At 44.5% G+C, this 12961-nt stretch overlaps 1 protein-coding gene across 13 annotated transcripts in view; it reads right to left on the bottom strand.

Annotated features, from left to right (window-relative positions):
* Nucleotides 1–12961, bottom strand: part of Rere (arginine-glutamic acid dipeptide repeats) — a 367324-nt gene that overhangs the window by 109542 nt on the left and 244821 nt on the right. For all 13 annotated transcript variants that reach the window (XM_076565684.1, XM_042272445.2, XM_076565680.1 and 10 more), the window contains 3 exons: nucleotides 10057–10105; nucleotides 2365–2489; nucleotides 932–1031 (listed from right to left, as the gene is read on the bottom strand). In XM_076565684.1, the coding sequence (XP_076421799.1) occupies nucleotides 932–1031; nucleotides 2365–2489; nucleotides 10057–10105 (274 nt within the window). The remainder of the gene's footprint in view (nucleotides 1–931; nucleotides 1032–2364; nucleotides 2490–10056; nucleotides 10106–12961) is intronic.

Below are 12961 nucleotides of genomic sequence, written 5' to 3'. Positions count from 1 at the left end.
AACAGAGCCAGGGGATGGTGGCGCATGCATTTCATCCCAGTATGTGGGAGGCAGAGGCAGGCAGATTTTGAGTTTAAGGCCAGTCTGGTCTACAGAGTGAGTTCTAGGACAGACAGGACTACAAAGAGAAACCCAGTCTTGAAAAAGCAAAATATTAACAAATGGAACACAACAGAACAGGACTGAGAAAGATTTATTCTATCAACAAATAGCTGATAATCATTTGAAAGCAACATTTTTCACCTTACCAAAAAAGGATAACCACTATGTGATGATCTCATCAGATACAAAATAAACCAACGAACAAATGCTCGCACACACATGCCTGAGTGTATGAATTACACCATGTGCATTAAGGAGCACACAGATGTCGGATCAGTTGAGGGCACTGGATCTTCCTGGAACTGGAGTTCCAGGCAGCTGTGAAAAGCTATTCCAGTGCTGGGAACTGAACACAGCTTCTCTACAAAAGCAGGAATGCTCTCATCTGCTGAGCCAATTCAGCAGCCCCCAAAATTCTTTTGTTAATTTTATTTATTTGTTTGTTTGTTTTCAAGACAGGGTTTCTCTATGTAGTTTTGGTGCCTGTCGTGGATCTCACTCTGTAGATCAAGCTGGCCGCCAACTCTGAGAGATCTGCCTGCCTCTGCCTCCCAAATGCTGGGATTAAAGGTATATGCCACCACCTCCTGGCTTTTTGTTAATTTTTTATTATGTCTATTTATGTGATTTAATTTTTATATATAAATTGTGTATATGAGTATGCATCATGTGTGGGGATGCCTGTAAGTCACAAGAGGGACCCTCAAAGTCAGCTCCTATGGAAGAGCAGCAAGCACTCTTTAACTGCAGAGTCACAATCCATTTATAATCATAGCAACACCATAGCACCCACTCTTGAGCTCCCCTAAGGTGACATCCAGAGACTTACTGTGTTCAGTGCATTGAGAGTAGTGTCGTCCCGAGATGCTGCGACACAGCCATCCTCTGTAGAGCCTCCGTCACACATCCCTGCAAATGCTGCCATGCTCCTTTGGGGAAAGGGATGGAGTTTCCTTCATCAGCACACATCAATATCCAGGTACAGGGTGATTTTTAACCCTTAGTTTGCAAGCTCATTTTCAGCCAAGATTCCATTAATATATGCATATTATGTCAGTCCTCAGCTCGGCCTCAAGAGTCTAACCCTTCCTCCCTTGGGACAGAAGTGTGACTTGCAGTGGGTCCATGTTACTTCTCCTGTTGTGCTCATATTAAGATTCCAAATTTGAACACATATATGTGTTCAAATCACAATTTAATGACAATTTGTGATCACAATACTTGCCTTGGTGTTCCACTGGATTAGGAGACTTAAAAGTACCTAGATCCACTACCACCAGGCATTAACTAACATTTTTTAAGTCCCCAGAAAACAGGTGAAATTAATTTCTGTCATCTATGTATCAACTACTTTTTAGTGAACTAAAAGTGAAAAGTGACAGAACAGGAAAAAACATTCAGTCACCTACTCCATTGACACTAATCTCATCTCCACTGTGTGCAAAGCACTGTGGACTACAAACAACCAAGATGGAAGTAGCCACCCCAACGAGTGTATTCCAGTTTTTGCTATTGCACATAGGTGAGGCTGCTGTGATTCTCCCAAAATCACTAGAAGATAGGCTCTGTCTGTACTATGACATGAAGGGACTGAAGTTTCTATTTCTATCTCTGTCCTAAGTTCTATAGGATAAGCACAGATAAATGTTCTCTTGTAGAGAAGCCATACAAATGCCAAGCCTAGGTCAGACACTACTGAGCGGCCACAGTGCAGAGAACCGACACCAGGAATGTAACTGTAAGCTGCCCTGAAGGACTCCCTCAACTGTGGTGAGAGGCGCTGATGTATATGGCTGAAGAGGTGCTGATGTATATGGCTGAAGATGCGCTGATGTGTATGGCTGAAGATGCTCTGATGTGTATGAATGAAGATGCTCTGATGTGTATGGCTGAAGATGTGCTGATGTGTATGGCTGAAGATGCTCTGATGTGTATGGCTGAAGATGCACTGATGTGTATGGCTGAAGATGCGCTGATGTGTATGGCTGAAGATGCGCTGATGTGTATGGCTGAAGATGTGCTGATGTGTATGGCTGAAGATGTTCCTTCTGAGGCATTCTAAAGTCTGAGGTGAGGCAAATAACAAGAAGAGAAGAAAACGGTAAGCTATCGTTGCCAGGTAAGAAGGATCACCAGAACAGAAAGCAATATTCAGAGTGAAAAAAGGTCCCATTACTAATAAGAAGGGAAGGGAGACACTGTACTGACACTCATCAGTCCATATGTCCTAATTCAGAAAGTAGTTGGGCAAATCCCCATTACCTTGCTGCCCTCAAGTACATGAGGAGGTCACAGTCACTGACTCCAGGCATCCAGACAAGTTCTTCATGCTGAGTCACGCTGTCACCATCTGGAGAAGGAAATGGCTGCAAATCCGGAAGTTTGGCCTGTAAGACAGGGATGGAGAAGTCACCATCAAGGTCCATCAATGTAAGCACTAGAAAAGAGGCATCCCAGCATGCAGTCTTCTGGACCTGGTACCCTGTACACGCTTTTCTTTGTGCAGCACAAAGTAAGAGCAAAATTGTGAATCACTGAAACTGGTCGCACCACGTTGGACCATCTCACAACAGGTGTCACAACAGCCTGTTTGATCCCCACTTAGGAGCAGTGAGGGGTCAAAGCCAACCTGGACCAATGTGATCTAAAGGGAGAAACAACCGGATACACAAAGAGAATGAACAAAACGGAAAAGTATCCTAGAGTGACAGCTCTGGATAAGAACAAGACACCCACCTCCAATATACATTTGCAGGTCAGACACACAGCAAATTACAGGACTGCACCAAAGGATAGTGTGTCATGGTTAAGATAAAAACAGTGAGTTACTAAAGTTAACACTAAAAACAGTTGAATTAACTTAAATGGTAGAAATGGCATGGCTGGGGAAGAGACCTACTTATCAAGGGACAGGAAGGAACTCTGAGACTTACTGGGACTCTGCAGAGTGGATAGAATGGTATATATAGAAACAAGTCATCAGCTGTAACGCATACATTCCAAATAAGGCAGAGCAGGGATAAGCAGGCAGGTACAATGGCTATCATAACCACCAGAGGCCTAGGAAAAGATCTGCAAGTTACCCAACATTCATATTGTGAGAGCCAAAGTTATATTTTCTGTTTTAATTACTGTGCCTAAGAGATCCATAAAACAAAATGCCTCTAACCTATAAGCCCTTACCCAAGGACAGATAAATCCTGAGGTGGTGGAGGCTGTTGTTCATGTAAGATAACAAGCCATGTTTCACTTCCCTAGATAAGTTTGGTTGACCCAACTGCACCAGATATGCTTGGTCACAGGTAGGTAGGAGGTATGTAGGCAGGAAGTAGATCAGGATGGATGCTTGCCCCCAACTGGACGGAGGATGGAAGTACTAATATTATGTAGCCCTTTAAAAGCACCTAGCCAGCAGGGTGGTGGAGGAGCATGCCTTTAACCCCAGCACTCCAAAGGCAGGCAGATAATCTGCGAATTCAAGGTCAGCCTGGTCTACACAGAGAAGCCCTACCTTTAAAAAAAAAAAAAAAAAGGCACCTAGCCAACATAACTCATGGCCATTTTCTGGGAACCCTGGAATGGAGCTGTTCAGAGTCTATCATCCTGGCCTGTATTTAATGAAAGTTTGCTTCAAATCTGGCTCAAAATTATGGTAATAGTCTTATATTGCTTTGATATTTTACACTCTGCTGAAGTTCCCAGCAACAGTTTAAGTGAACAAGGCAGGGCAGTGTAGAAGCAAACACTGGAAACACAAAGAGTGACACTTACTTAATAGCCCAGCAGACACATGAAACAAAATTCCACATCCCAATCTGCACTAGGCAAGCTGTTTATCAGCCATGTGCATGCAGAGGGAAGGTAAAACAGTAGTGCCCCATCCAGGGCACAACCCTGTCTCCCAGGAACTCTGTCGACCTCAATTCCTCCTTCAGGAAATCTTCACTTTAAGTGAAAGCTCCTATTTTCGAATGCTGGCTATACAAGTTTTAAGGCTACTCTGTGACAAAACACAATACCCACATGTCTGCTCTAACAGCAGGCTGCAACTCTGCTCTCTAGGCCACCTCTGACGGACCTAAGTTCCTATAAAACTCCCACTTTCCCCAAACAAGGGAACTCTTGGTTGGTTGGCTGGCTGGTTGACTGGTTTGGAGGCAGGGTCTCGCTATGCAGTCCAGACTGATCTCAAATTCACAATTTTCTTGCTTCAGCCTGCCAAATGCTGGCATTACAGGTATGTGGCACCATTCAAAGCAAAACAATGATCTATCACACTTAGTATGCACTTTATAACATTTTAACGAGTGTTATCAGGTCGAAAAGGTCTCTGTCCTACAAAGACCAAGGCTGGGTAAACAGAACGGTTGTTATGGGCAAACAAGCCTAGAAGTTTTTGTTTACCAGAAAAGCAGGAACCACTCTTAATTCTCCAGGAGTCTCCCTTAACCTTTCCCCAAAGTCAGCTACCTCTGCCAAGTTCTGGATCAATCCAGGCAGCCTGTATCAGTTCAGATCCCCACACTGTCATATTGCTTTTCCACCACTTGGATCTCTCTGCCCCCTCACCTCTCTCTGTCACAATTAATTCTGCTTAATATATAGTGAAAATGCTGGTTTTAAGATGAAAACAGGATGGATACCCGCTTGGAAAGTCATTGACATTAGTATTGGACTTTGCATCCCCAGGCCAGGCCCAGTGTCTAGTATAACAATGGCTCTTCATTAAATTAGTTACAAAGTACTATAGTTGGGGAATAGGACCAATCCCTGGGCGAGAGTGTGACTAGAAATATGATTGGGTGACACAGAATCAGAAGGGAGGGGAGGGGGAGGGGAAAGAAGGAGGAGGGTGTTTGAGATTACTGATTTGGGGTTGCAGAGCTGGCTTAGAGTTCAGTTCCTAACATCCACATCAGGTAGTACACAATTAACTATACTCCAGCTCCAGGAGATCCAATGTCCTCTTTTGATCTCCTTGGGCAACTATGTTCATGTATACATGCCTTCACAGACACAAGCATACATATATAATGATAAAGTGAAAGCAAATATTTTAAAAAGGAAATTACTGGGTTTTTTCCTTTTCCTATTTTGTATGTGTGATGTGTATCTACATGTATGCATTTTATTGCATATGAGTGAACACACCTTTTAGTGGGTGGAAGAACATGCAGAGCCCTGAGGTTGACGCAGAAAACCACCCTCAATTCCTCCTTGATTTTATTAATTAAGGCAGGGTCTCTCAATCTAACCCAGAGCTCACCACCATAACTACTCTTGCTATCCAGCTTGCTCTAGGGACCTCATCTACATTCTTCTACTGGAATTACAGGAGGGATGATACACCCACTTGGCATTTTTGTGGATTCTAGAGATCAGAATGAACTCTAGCTCTCACACTGTTTTTGTTTTTAATTACCCTGATTTATTGTGTTGGTAAGTTGGTGCATCACAGTGTACATGTAGGAGTCAGGCAAACATGCAGGAGTCAGTTCTCTCCTTCCACCATGTAGGTGGTAGAATCACACTTAGGTTGCCAGTCAAAAGGCAAGTGACCAGTAAGCCATCCCAAGATATTACTGATTTTGGTTTGGTGCAAAATATTATAGTTGTGTCTTTTATAAGAGGGCTTCTTTCTCGTTGTGCTATCTGCAATTAAAATGATGTATTATTCATTTCAACTACCACAGGTAGGAAGCAGCCTGAGAGAGAGCAGACAAAACAAGTCTTAACAGGACTCTGCAAAGCCCAGTAACACAGAGTACTGTCTTCTGGTCCCACTTTTGTATGTGTTACTAACTTCCCTAAGAAAAAAGCTAAAAACTTGAAGAAGAGCCGGTGGTGCTGGCACAAGCCTTGAATTCCAGCACTTGGGAGGCAGAGCCAGGCGGATCTCTTTGAGTTCAAGGCCAGCCTGATCTATGAAGCAAGTTGTAAGACAGCCAGAGCTGTTACACAGATAAACCCTGTCTCAAAAGAACAAAAACAAAAACCAACTTTAAGAAGGTAATTAGATTTTGCTACTCTAAAACTTGACTCTTAAAATACAAAACCCAAGTCTAGTAAAACTGCTTCTTTCTGGGATCTAGGTGCATCCTCCCCCAGCATCACCTTTTCTGTTAGGGCACAAAATAAATCTTAAGTCAAAATCCAGTATGATGGTCCTGCAACCCTGGAAACAAACTGTGGAGAGAAATGGGTGGGAAAACACAACACAAGGGCAAGAAGAGAAATGGGAGTGTGATTGAGTGATGCCAGGCAAGTCCTGGATCCTTGATTTAAAACACAGCCAGAGGCTGGTAGGATGGCTCAGTGGGTCAAGATGCTTGCTGCCAAGGCTGACAGTGTGAGCTTGATCCTTGGGACTTTCACAGCAGGAGAAAATCTATTCCTGCAAGTTGTCCTCTACCACCCCCCACTCAGCCACACACACTAAACAGGTAACTGCAAATGAATAGATAGATAGATAGATAGATAGATAGATAGATAGATAGATAGATAAATATCATAGCCCAAGGATGTGATTATAGCACATGTCTGTAATTACAGCACTCAGAAGGCAGAATTAGTCTGGGTTACATAGTGATACTTTGTCAAAATAAATAAATAAACAAACAAATAAATAAATAAAATAAGGACTGCAGAGATGGTTCAGAGGTTAAGAATACATACTGCTCTTCCAGAGGACCCAAGTCTGGTCCCCAGAACCTATGCTGGGCAGCCAGGCAGCCCATAACTACAATTCCAGGGATCTCAAGCCCTCTTCTGGCCTCCACAAGCACCTGCATTCATGTACACATACCTCCACTCAGGCACATGTGTATACATATAATTAAAAAAAATAATTAAAGTAAGCAGGACAGGGTGATGCATACTTGAATCCCACACTTGGAGAGAAAGGCCAGGCAGATCTCTGTGAGTTTGAGACCAACCTAGTCCACATACTGAATTCCAGGTCTGCCATGGCTATATAGGGAGACCCTGTCTCAAATACTAACAACAATAACAAAAATGTATCTCAAAACAAAAAAACTAAACAACCAAAACCAAACCAAAAAAAACCACCTCCAACAAAAAACCAAAACCTCAAACCAGAAACTCCAGTCCAGAGCCAGGGACAGAGTAGTGCCAGTCACAGTAAGAGAACTTACTTAGCATGTGCAAGGCCTTGGTTCATTCCCATCACTGTAAAGTGCTGCCCCACGAATCCATAGCCCAGAGGCAGTCCTGGTCAGGCCCAATTAACAGTCCATTCCAGGAAGACAGAAATGAAGAGGATGCCCAACAACTGTGTAATTCTGCCTTTATCATAAGATAAGAACGATCCAAAAACAATAAGCCCCTGCTGGTTTCTGCATTTTGATAAATATGTCTTCAAGGTTTTACTTTTCTCTCATCAAGGAGGTAAAGTAAGTTCCAAAGAAATGTATATGGCACATAAAAATGCTCAAAATATGAAGGGGAAAAAAAAAGAACCAGGAGACACTATAAACCCTTTTTGCCCACATAAGGATTACTGTGACCTGTAATTTGTGTCTTTGCATATCAAGCATATTGGCTAGCTCCCCAACACACAGTTCACTCAAGTGACAGTCCAAGGTTCATGCTAAACCCATTTTCCTCAGTGTTTTAGTAATGGACACATGACCCAACACATGTGCATGTCAAAATCACTGAATGCAGCTCTCTTTGAAGGAGAGATGAGCACTGAGAGAATGTCAGCAATGCCCAGGAAAAGCAAGGGCTGAACTGATGAGGACAGCCCAACAGGAGGTGTGAGCAACCATGGCAGCCAGAGTGCTTCCCCCATGAGAGTTTCTAATAACTAGAAACCAAAGTAGAAGAAGCCAGGACACCGAACAGGTGCCAGAGGGCACAGCTCACTATTCAAGGTCCAGCTGAGGAGCCCCAGCCATTCTGACTCTCTGAAGAAAAAGTGTTTAGAAGAGTATTTTCTTTCTCCTTCTTACAGTGGGGATGGGAGTGGACCCTAGAGCCTCACATACACAAAAGGCAAGCACTCCATCACTGAGCAACAGTCTCAGCCTCCTTTTTTTTTTTTTTTTTAAAAAAGTTGTTTTGATGGATAGTTGAAAAAAATGTTGATTTTTCTATGTATGAGAATTTTATATGTTTGTATGTATGTATGTATGTATGCATGTATGTATGTATGTATATGCACCACACGTGAGCCTGGTGCCCACAGAAGGCAGAAGAGGGCATCAAATCCCCTGGAACTAGAGTTACAGATGGTAGCTAGCTACTATGTGGGTGCTTGGAAATCGAACCTGGGTCCTCTGGAAGAGCAGTATGTGCTCAACCATGAACCCATTTCTCTAGGTCCCTAAAATATCTTTGAATAAAAGTATGCAGTAACTAAATGTTCATCAATGGATGACTAGATAAACAAACAGTGTTATACATACACACAATGAATTATTCACGCTTTAAAAAAAAAAAAAGAAGGAGGAATCTGGCACATGCTAAACATGGATGGACCCAGAGAGCATTCCATAATGAAGTCAGTCACAAAAAATAAATAATGCATAGATTCCACATCTATGATGAAGACAGTCAAACACTCAGACAAGAGCAGAGTAGCGGCTCTCCAGCTTGAGCAAGGGGAGAGGAGGTGTTACCACTTAATGGATACAGAGTTTCAGCATCCCAAGACTAGAGAAGTTCTTCTAATAGTAGGCAGCTGTGATGGCTGCACAATAACATCCTACTTGTAAAGTTACTGCTCTAGATCCTCTAAAATGGGTAAACTCAGTAGGTTTTTATTGTTTGTTTGGTTTTTGGATTTTTGTTGTTGTTGTTGAGACAGAGTCTCACTATGTAGCCCTGGCTGTCCTGGAACTCCCTGTATAGACCAGGTGGCATCCAACCCACAGAGATCCACCTGCTTCTGCCTCCTGAGTGCTGGAATTAATCATTTATTAAAATTTCCCTTTTATTACCTTTGTATTATTAACTTGAAAGTTATGGGACAAAATGTGAGGTTTCGTCCTAGCACTGAAACTGCAGGTTGAGCACACTCGCTCCGGAGCATCCTCACTTTCCTCCTCCTATCCACTGAGCCCATCTTCCCACAGTTGCTTTTTTGTTGGTTTTACTTCATGGTGATCTGGCCAGGAGGAGAGATCCCAGAAGTTACATGCAGTGCACATGCCTGCAACCGTAACAATGAGGAGACTGAGGCAGGAGGACAGAAAGTTCAAGTCCAGCCTTGCTACATAACAGGTTTAAGGCCAATCTTGCTACAGATTAAGATACTGTCAAAGATCAACAAAATCAAGACCTTCAGCTGGGGAGATGGCTCAGTGGACCCTACTCCAGAGCCTAGAAGGCACATGAAAGCCAGCTGCGGACATGTAGCCCAGCACAGTGGTGGGCAGTGACAGGATAAGGGAATCGGTGGAGCTTGCTGGCCACCAGCCTAGCTCCAACACCAGTGAAAGGAAAGCCTGTCTCAAAGGAACTAAGAGGAGTGTGATCAAGCAGAACACCTGACATTCTCCTCTCGCTTCACACACAGGCATGCTCACATGCATGCACGCATACATACACATACACACACACACACACACACACACACACCAGAACCCCACAAAACCTTTAATGCTGTATTTGAAGAGAATTTGAGAATTCTCCTTATCAATAACCACTCTAAGAAGCTACTCAAAAGAATAAAGAGAAATGATTTACTTTTACTTCATGTGCATTGGCATTTTGCCTGCATGTATATCTGTGAAAAGGTGTCAGATCCCTTGGAACTGGAGCTACAGGAAGTTGTGAGCTACTGTGTGGGTGCTGGGAATTGAACTCAGGTCCTCTGAGAGAGCAGATGGTGCTCTTTAACCACTGAGTCATCTCTCTAGCCCCCAAGAATAAAGATAAAGCAGAAAAATAGGAAATGAAAAACTATTAAGTTAGTAAAATGTAGTTTACCTGATGGCTGGGGCCAACTCGAATTTCCCCTTGGGTACTATTCAGCCGCCTGTAGTGAAGAAAACAGAAGGTTAACACTGCAGTTCTGACACAAACTTTCTCAGATTTTTCAAGGGAAGTAATTCACTCCAAGCAAATGAGAGACATCTTATTTTTTGAATATCTATTTATTTTATGTGTATGTATGTGTGTCCACAGAGGACAAAAGAGGGCAGCAGGTAGACATCCTGAAACTGGAGCTACATATGGGTGTGAGCTGCCATGTGGGTGCTTGGAGTTGAACCTGGGTCCCCTGGAAGAGCAGCCAGTGCTCTTAACTGCTGAGTCATCTCTCCAACCCTGAGAGTCATCTTAAAAGGAGGCCACTCCCTCACTATTTCTAACATTGCTTCAGCTACACATGCTGGGCCCATAGCCCCTGACCCCCCGGAAAACCTGACTGCAGCCTCCCGTGCTAGCTCCTACACCGTCTGTTTGTTTGTTTGTTTGTTTGTTTGTTTGAGGGAGGATCTATACGTAGCTGGCTGGCCTCCTAACACTCGCTATGGAGATAACCTTGAGCTTGAACTTCTGATTTCCCTTCCTTCCTGAGGGCTAAGATTATGAGTGTGTGTCACCACACTCAGCACATTCATCCTGAAGACCAGCTCCAGGGACCATGCATGCCAGGTAAGTACTCTATCAACTGAGCTATAGGCCCAGTCGCACTTTCTGCCTTTATTCCAACAGAATTTTTCATCAAGAGCACTGTTGGGGGGGTACGGGGACACAGTAGCAATGACAAAGTGAGAGAGGGTGGTAACAACCAAGTGTGGCCCCAGCCCTAAGACTCTTAGAATGTACCTTGGCAGGTTGGTAGCATCTACCTCCCAACAAGAAAGGGTCCAGACTGTAAGGATTCTGTCCTTAATTACGTCACCAGCCTGCGACAGCATCCCAGCCTAAAAAGTGGGTGGGCCCACTGTGCACCCCTTTCCCCCCCCTTCTCCTTTTCTCAGTCTCTCTCTCTCTCCCTCTCCCTCTCTCCCCCTCCCAATAAAGCTCTAAAAAGGTAACCATGGCTTGTGATTTTTCCAATCAGCATTCTCCTCCACCAGCATGGCCCCTGCGGACGGCGGCCAGCCATAAGCAGCACCGATTTAACCAACATTGGTGCCAGTCAGACTTGGATACACCACCCAACACCGAGGACCTGCTGTGACCGCTCCTGCCTGCCGCCTCCTCCCCCATCCAGCGACACCACGAGCGTAAGCGTGCGTCCCTCGTCACCTCCGCTGGACCCCCACACAGCTGCCGTCCCCACAGTGAGTCTCCAGTTCTCCCGGCTGTGCTCTAAACTATATTCTTTGCGACAGACACCCCGGGGGGTTGTCCTCGGGCTGTGCTGGCAAAGGCAGGCACATTTTTGCTCCTGATGAGGGGGTAAATGGTGTCTAGGGTTCAATGGTGGACCAACGGCAGTACAGCCGGAGCCCTGGCCTTCCCTTGATGAAGAGAACAGTGACTTGAGCTGATTCATAGAACTCTCTCCACTCTCGGAGACGCCCAAGATTGTAGTCTGATCCCGGTTTGTTATTTTAATTTTTTATTTTTCTCTCGGCTACAACCATGAGACAAAGGGGCGGATACAATACATTTACCACCTACATTGGCAGACAGGGATGGGTATCGATGACTCTGGCTGAATAACAGCTTTGCGGGAACTTCTGCCAGCAAATGGACAAAAGCCATAGAACAAAGGGGCGGGTACAGGTAAATCTGGTTCATAACAGAGTTGCGGGAACTTCTGCCAGCAAACGGGCAAATAAAAATTTACTTTATCTCCAAGCTTTCTGCTAAAGGTCTAAACCCTTCTCCCTCCCCACTTCTGCATCTGCCATGTGCAACCTTTTCTGTATGACTTCCGTCGGCAGTGGGTGGGCTCAAATGGGCGGTCTTGGGCTTCTTCTACTGACCCTAGCCCTAACTCACCTTAACTCCACCCACTCATTCTCAAACTGCCTTGACAGACACAGACAGGTCTGAAAGCGGCTAAGATCCACACAAATAAGTTTACAGTAGTCAGGATGGTTCCTAAGCCCTCCCCCCCCCCCAAAAAAAAAAACCAGCTTATAGCCTCAAACAAGTCTTTCAAAAAGCTGTCCTTAAGCCACCAATCATCAGGAAAAAAATAATAATAATTCAGGACATGGAGTAAAATCCGTCTCTTGTTCCGCAGACCTCCCCGACTAAAACTTAAGCATCTGGAGAGCAAGGCTCCTGACCCCACAGGCAAAAGAGTTATCTGTGGCATATAAGGTATGCCAGGGAAGAGACAAAAGCCCGAAAACAAAATTGCCAAGTGCTGGCACTCGCTGACTCCCGGGAGCTGTTGGGTTCCTGTTTCAAGTGAGGAAAAGGCCATGGGCTAGCTAATGTTCTGCCAGGCCATCAACAGCCTTGTTAAAAGTGCCACCTAGAAAGACAAAGAGTCAGCTGACTGCCCCCAGGCACCAAGATGCGCATGGGTACATCAAGCTAAGACCTCCAGCAGACCTAGGCTTGGCTACAGACATGGCAGGGAACCCAGAACGCAGCAGGGAAGCAATCCGTTTCTTTCCTTCTGGACACCCAGAGCCCCTGACTCAGTCCTGGGCGTTTTGGGATGCCACCTCTCCTTTATTGTCGGGTACAGAGGACAGCCTTACGACCTCACCAGATTTAATTGCACTTTCAGAGTTACTTAATGAAAAAAGATTTCCACCTAAAATAAGAGCTCATTGCTTCACTCCAGATCCACTGCCTGTGTTTCTCACGTGCATACAGACAGGGCCCTGATCTTTGCCTTGTCCCTAATTCAAAAAAATAAGTTCTCATGCACAAGCTTTTCTCTTCCCAGTTCCCTGTTCTAACTCACTGTTCAGTT

The sequence above is a fragment of the Peromyscus maniculatus genome, chromosome 2 (genome assembly GCF_049852395.1).
Source record: "Peromyscus maniculatus bairdii isolate BWxNUB_F1_BW_parent chromosome 2, HU_Pman_BW_mat_3.1, whole genome shotgun sequence".
Lineage (NCBI taxonomy): Eukaryota > Metazoa > Chordata > Mammalia > Rodentia > Cricetidae > Peromyscus > Peromyscus maniculatus.
This window is presented reverse-complemented; position numbering and strand designations above follow the sequence as displayed.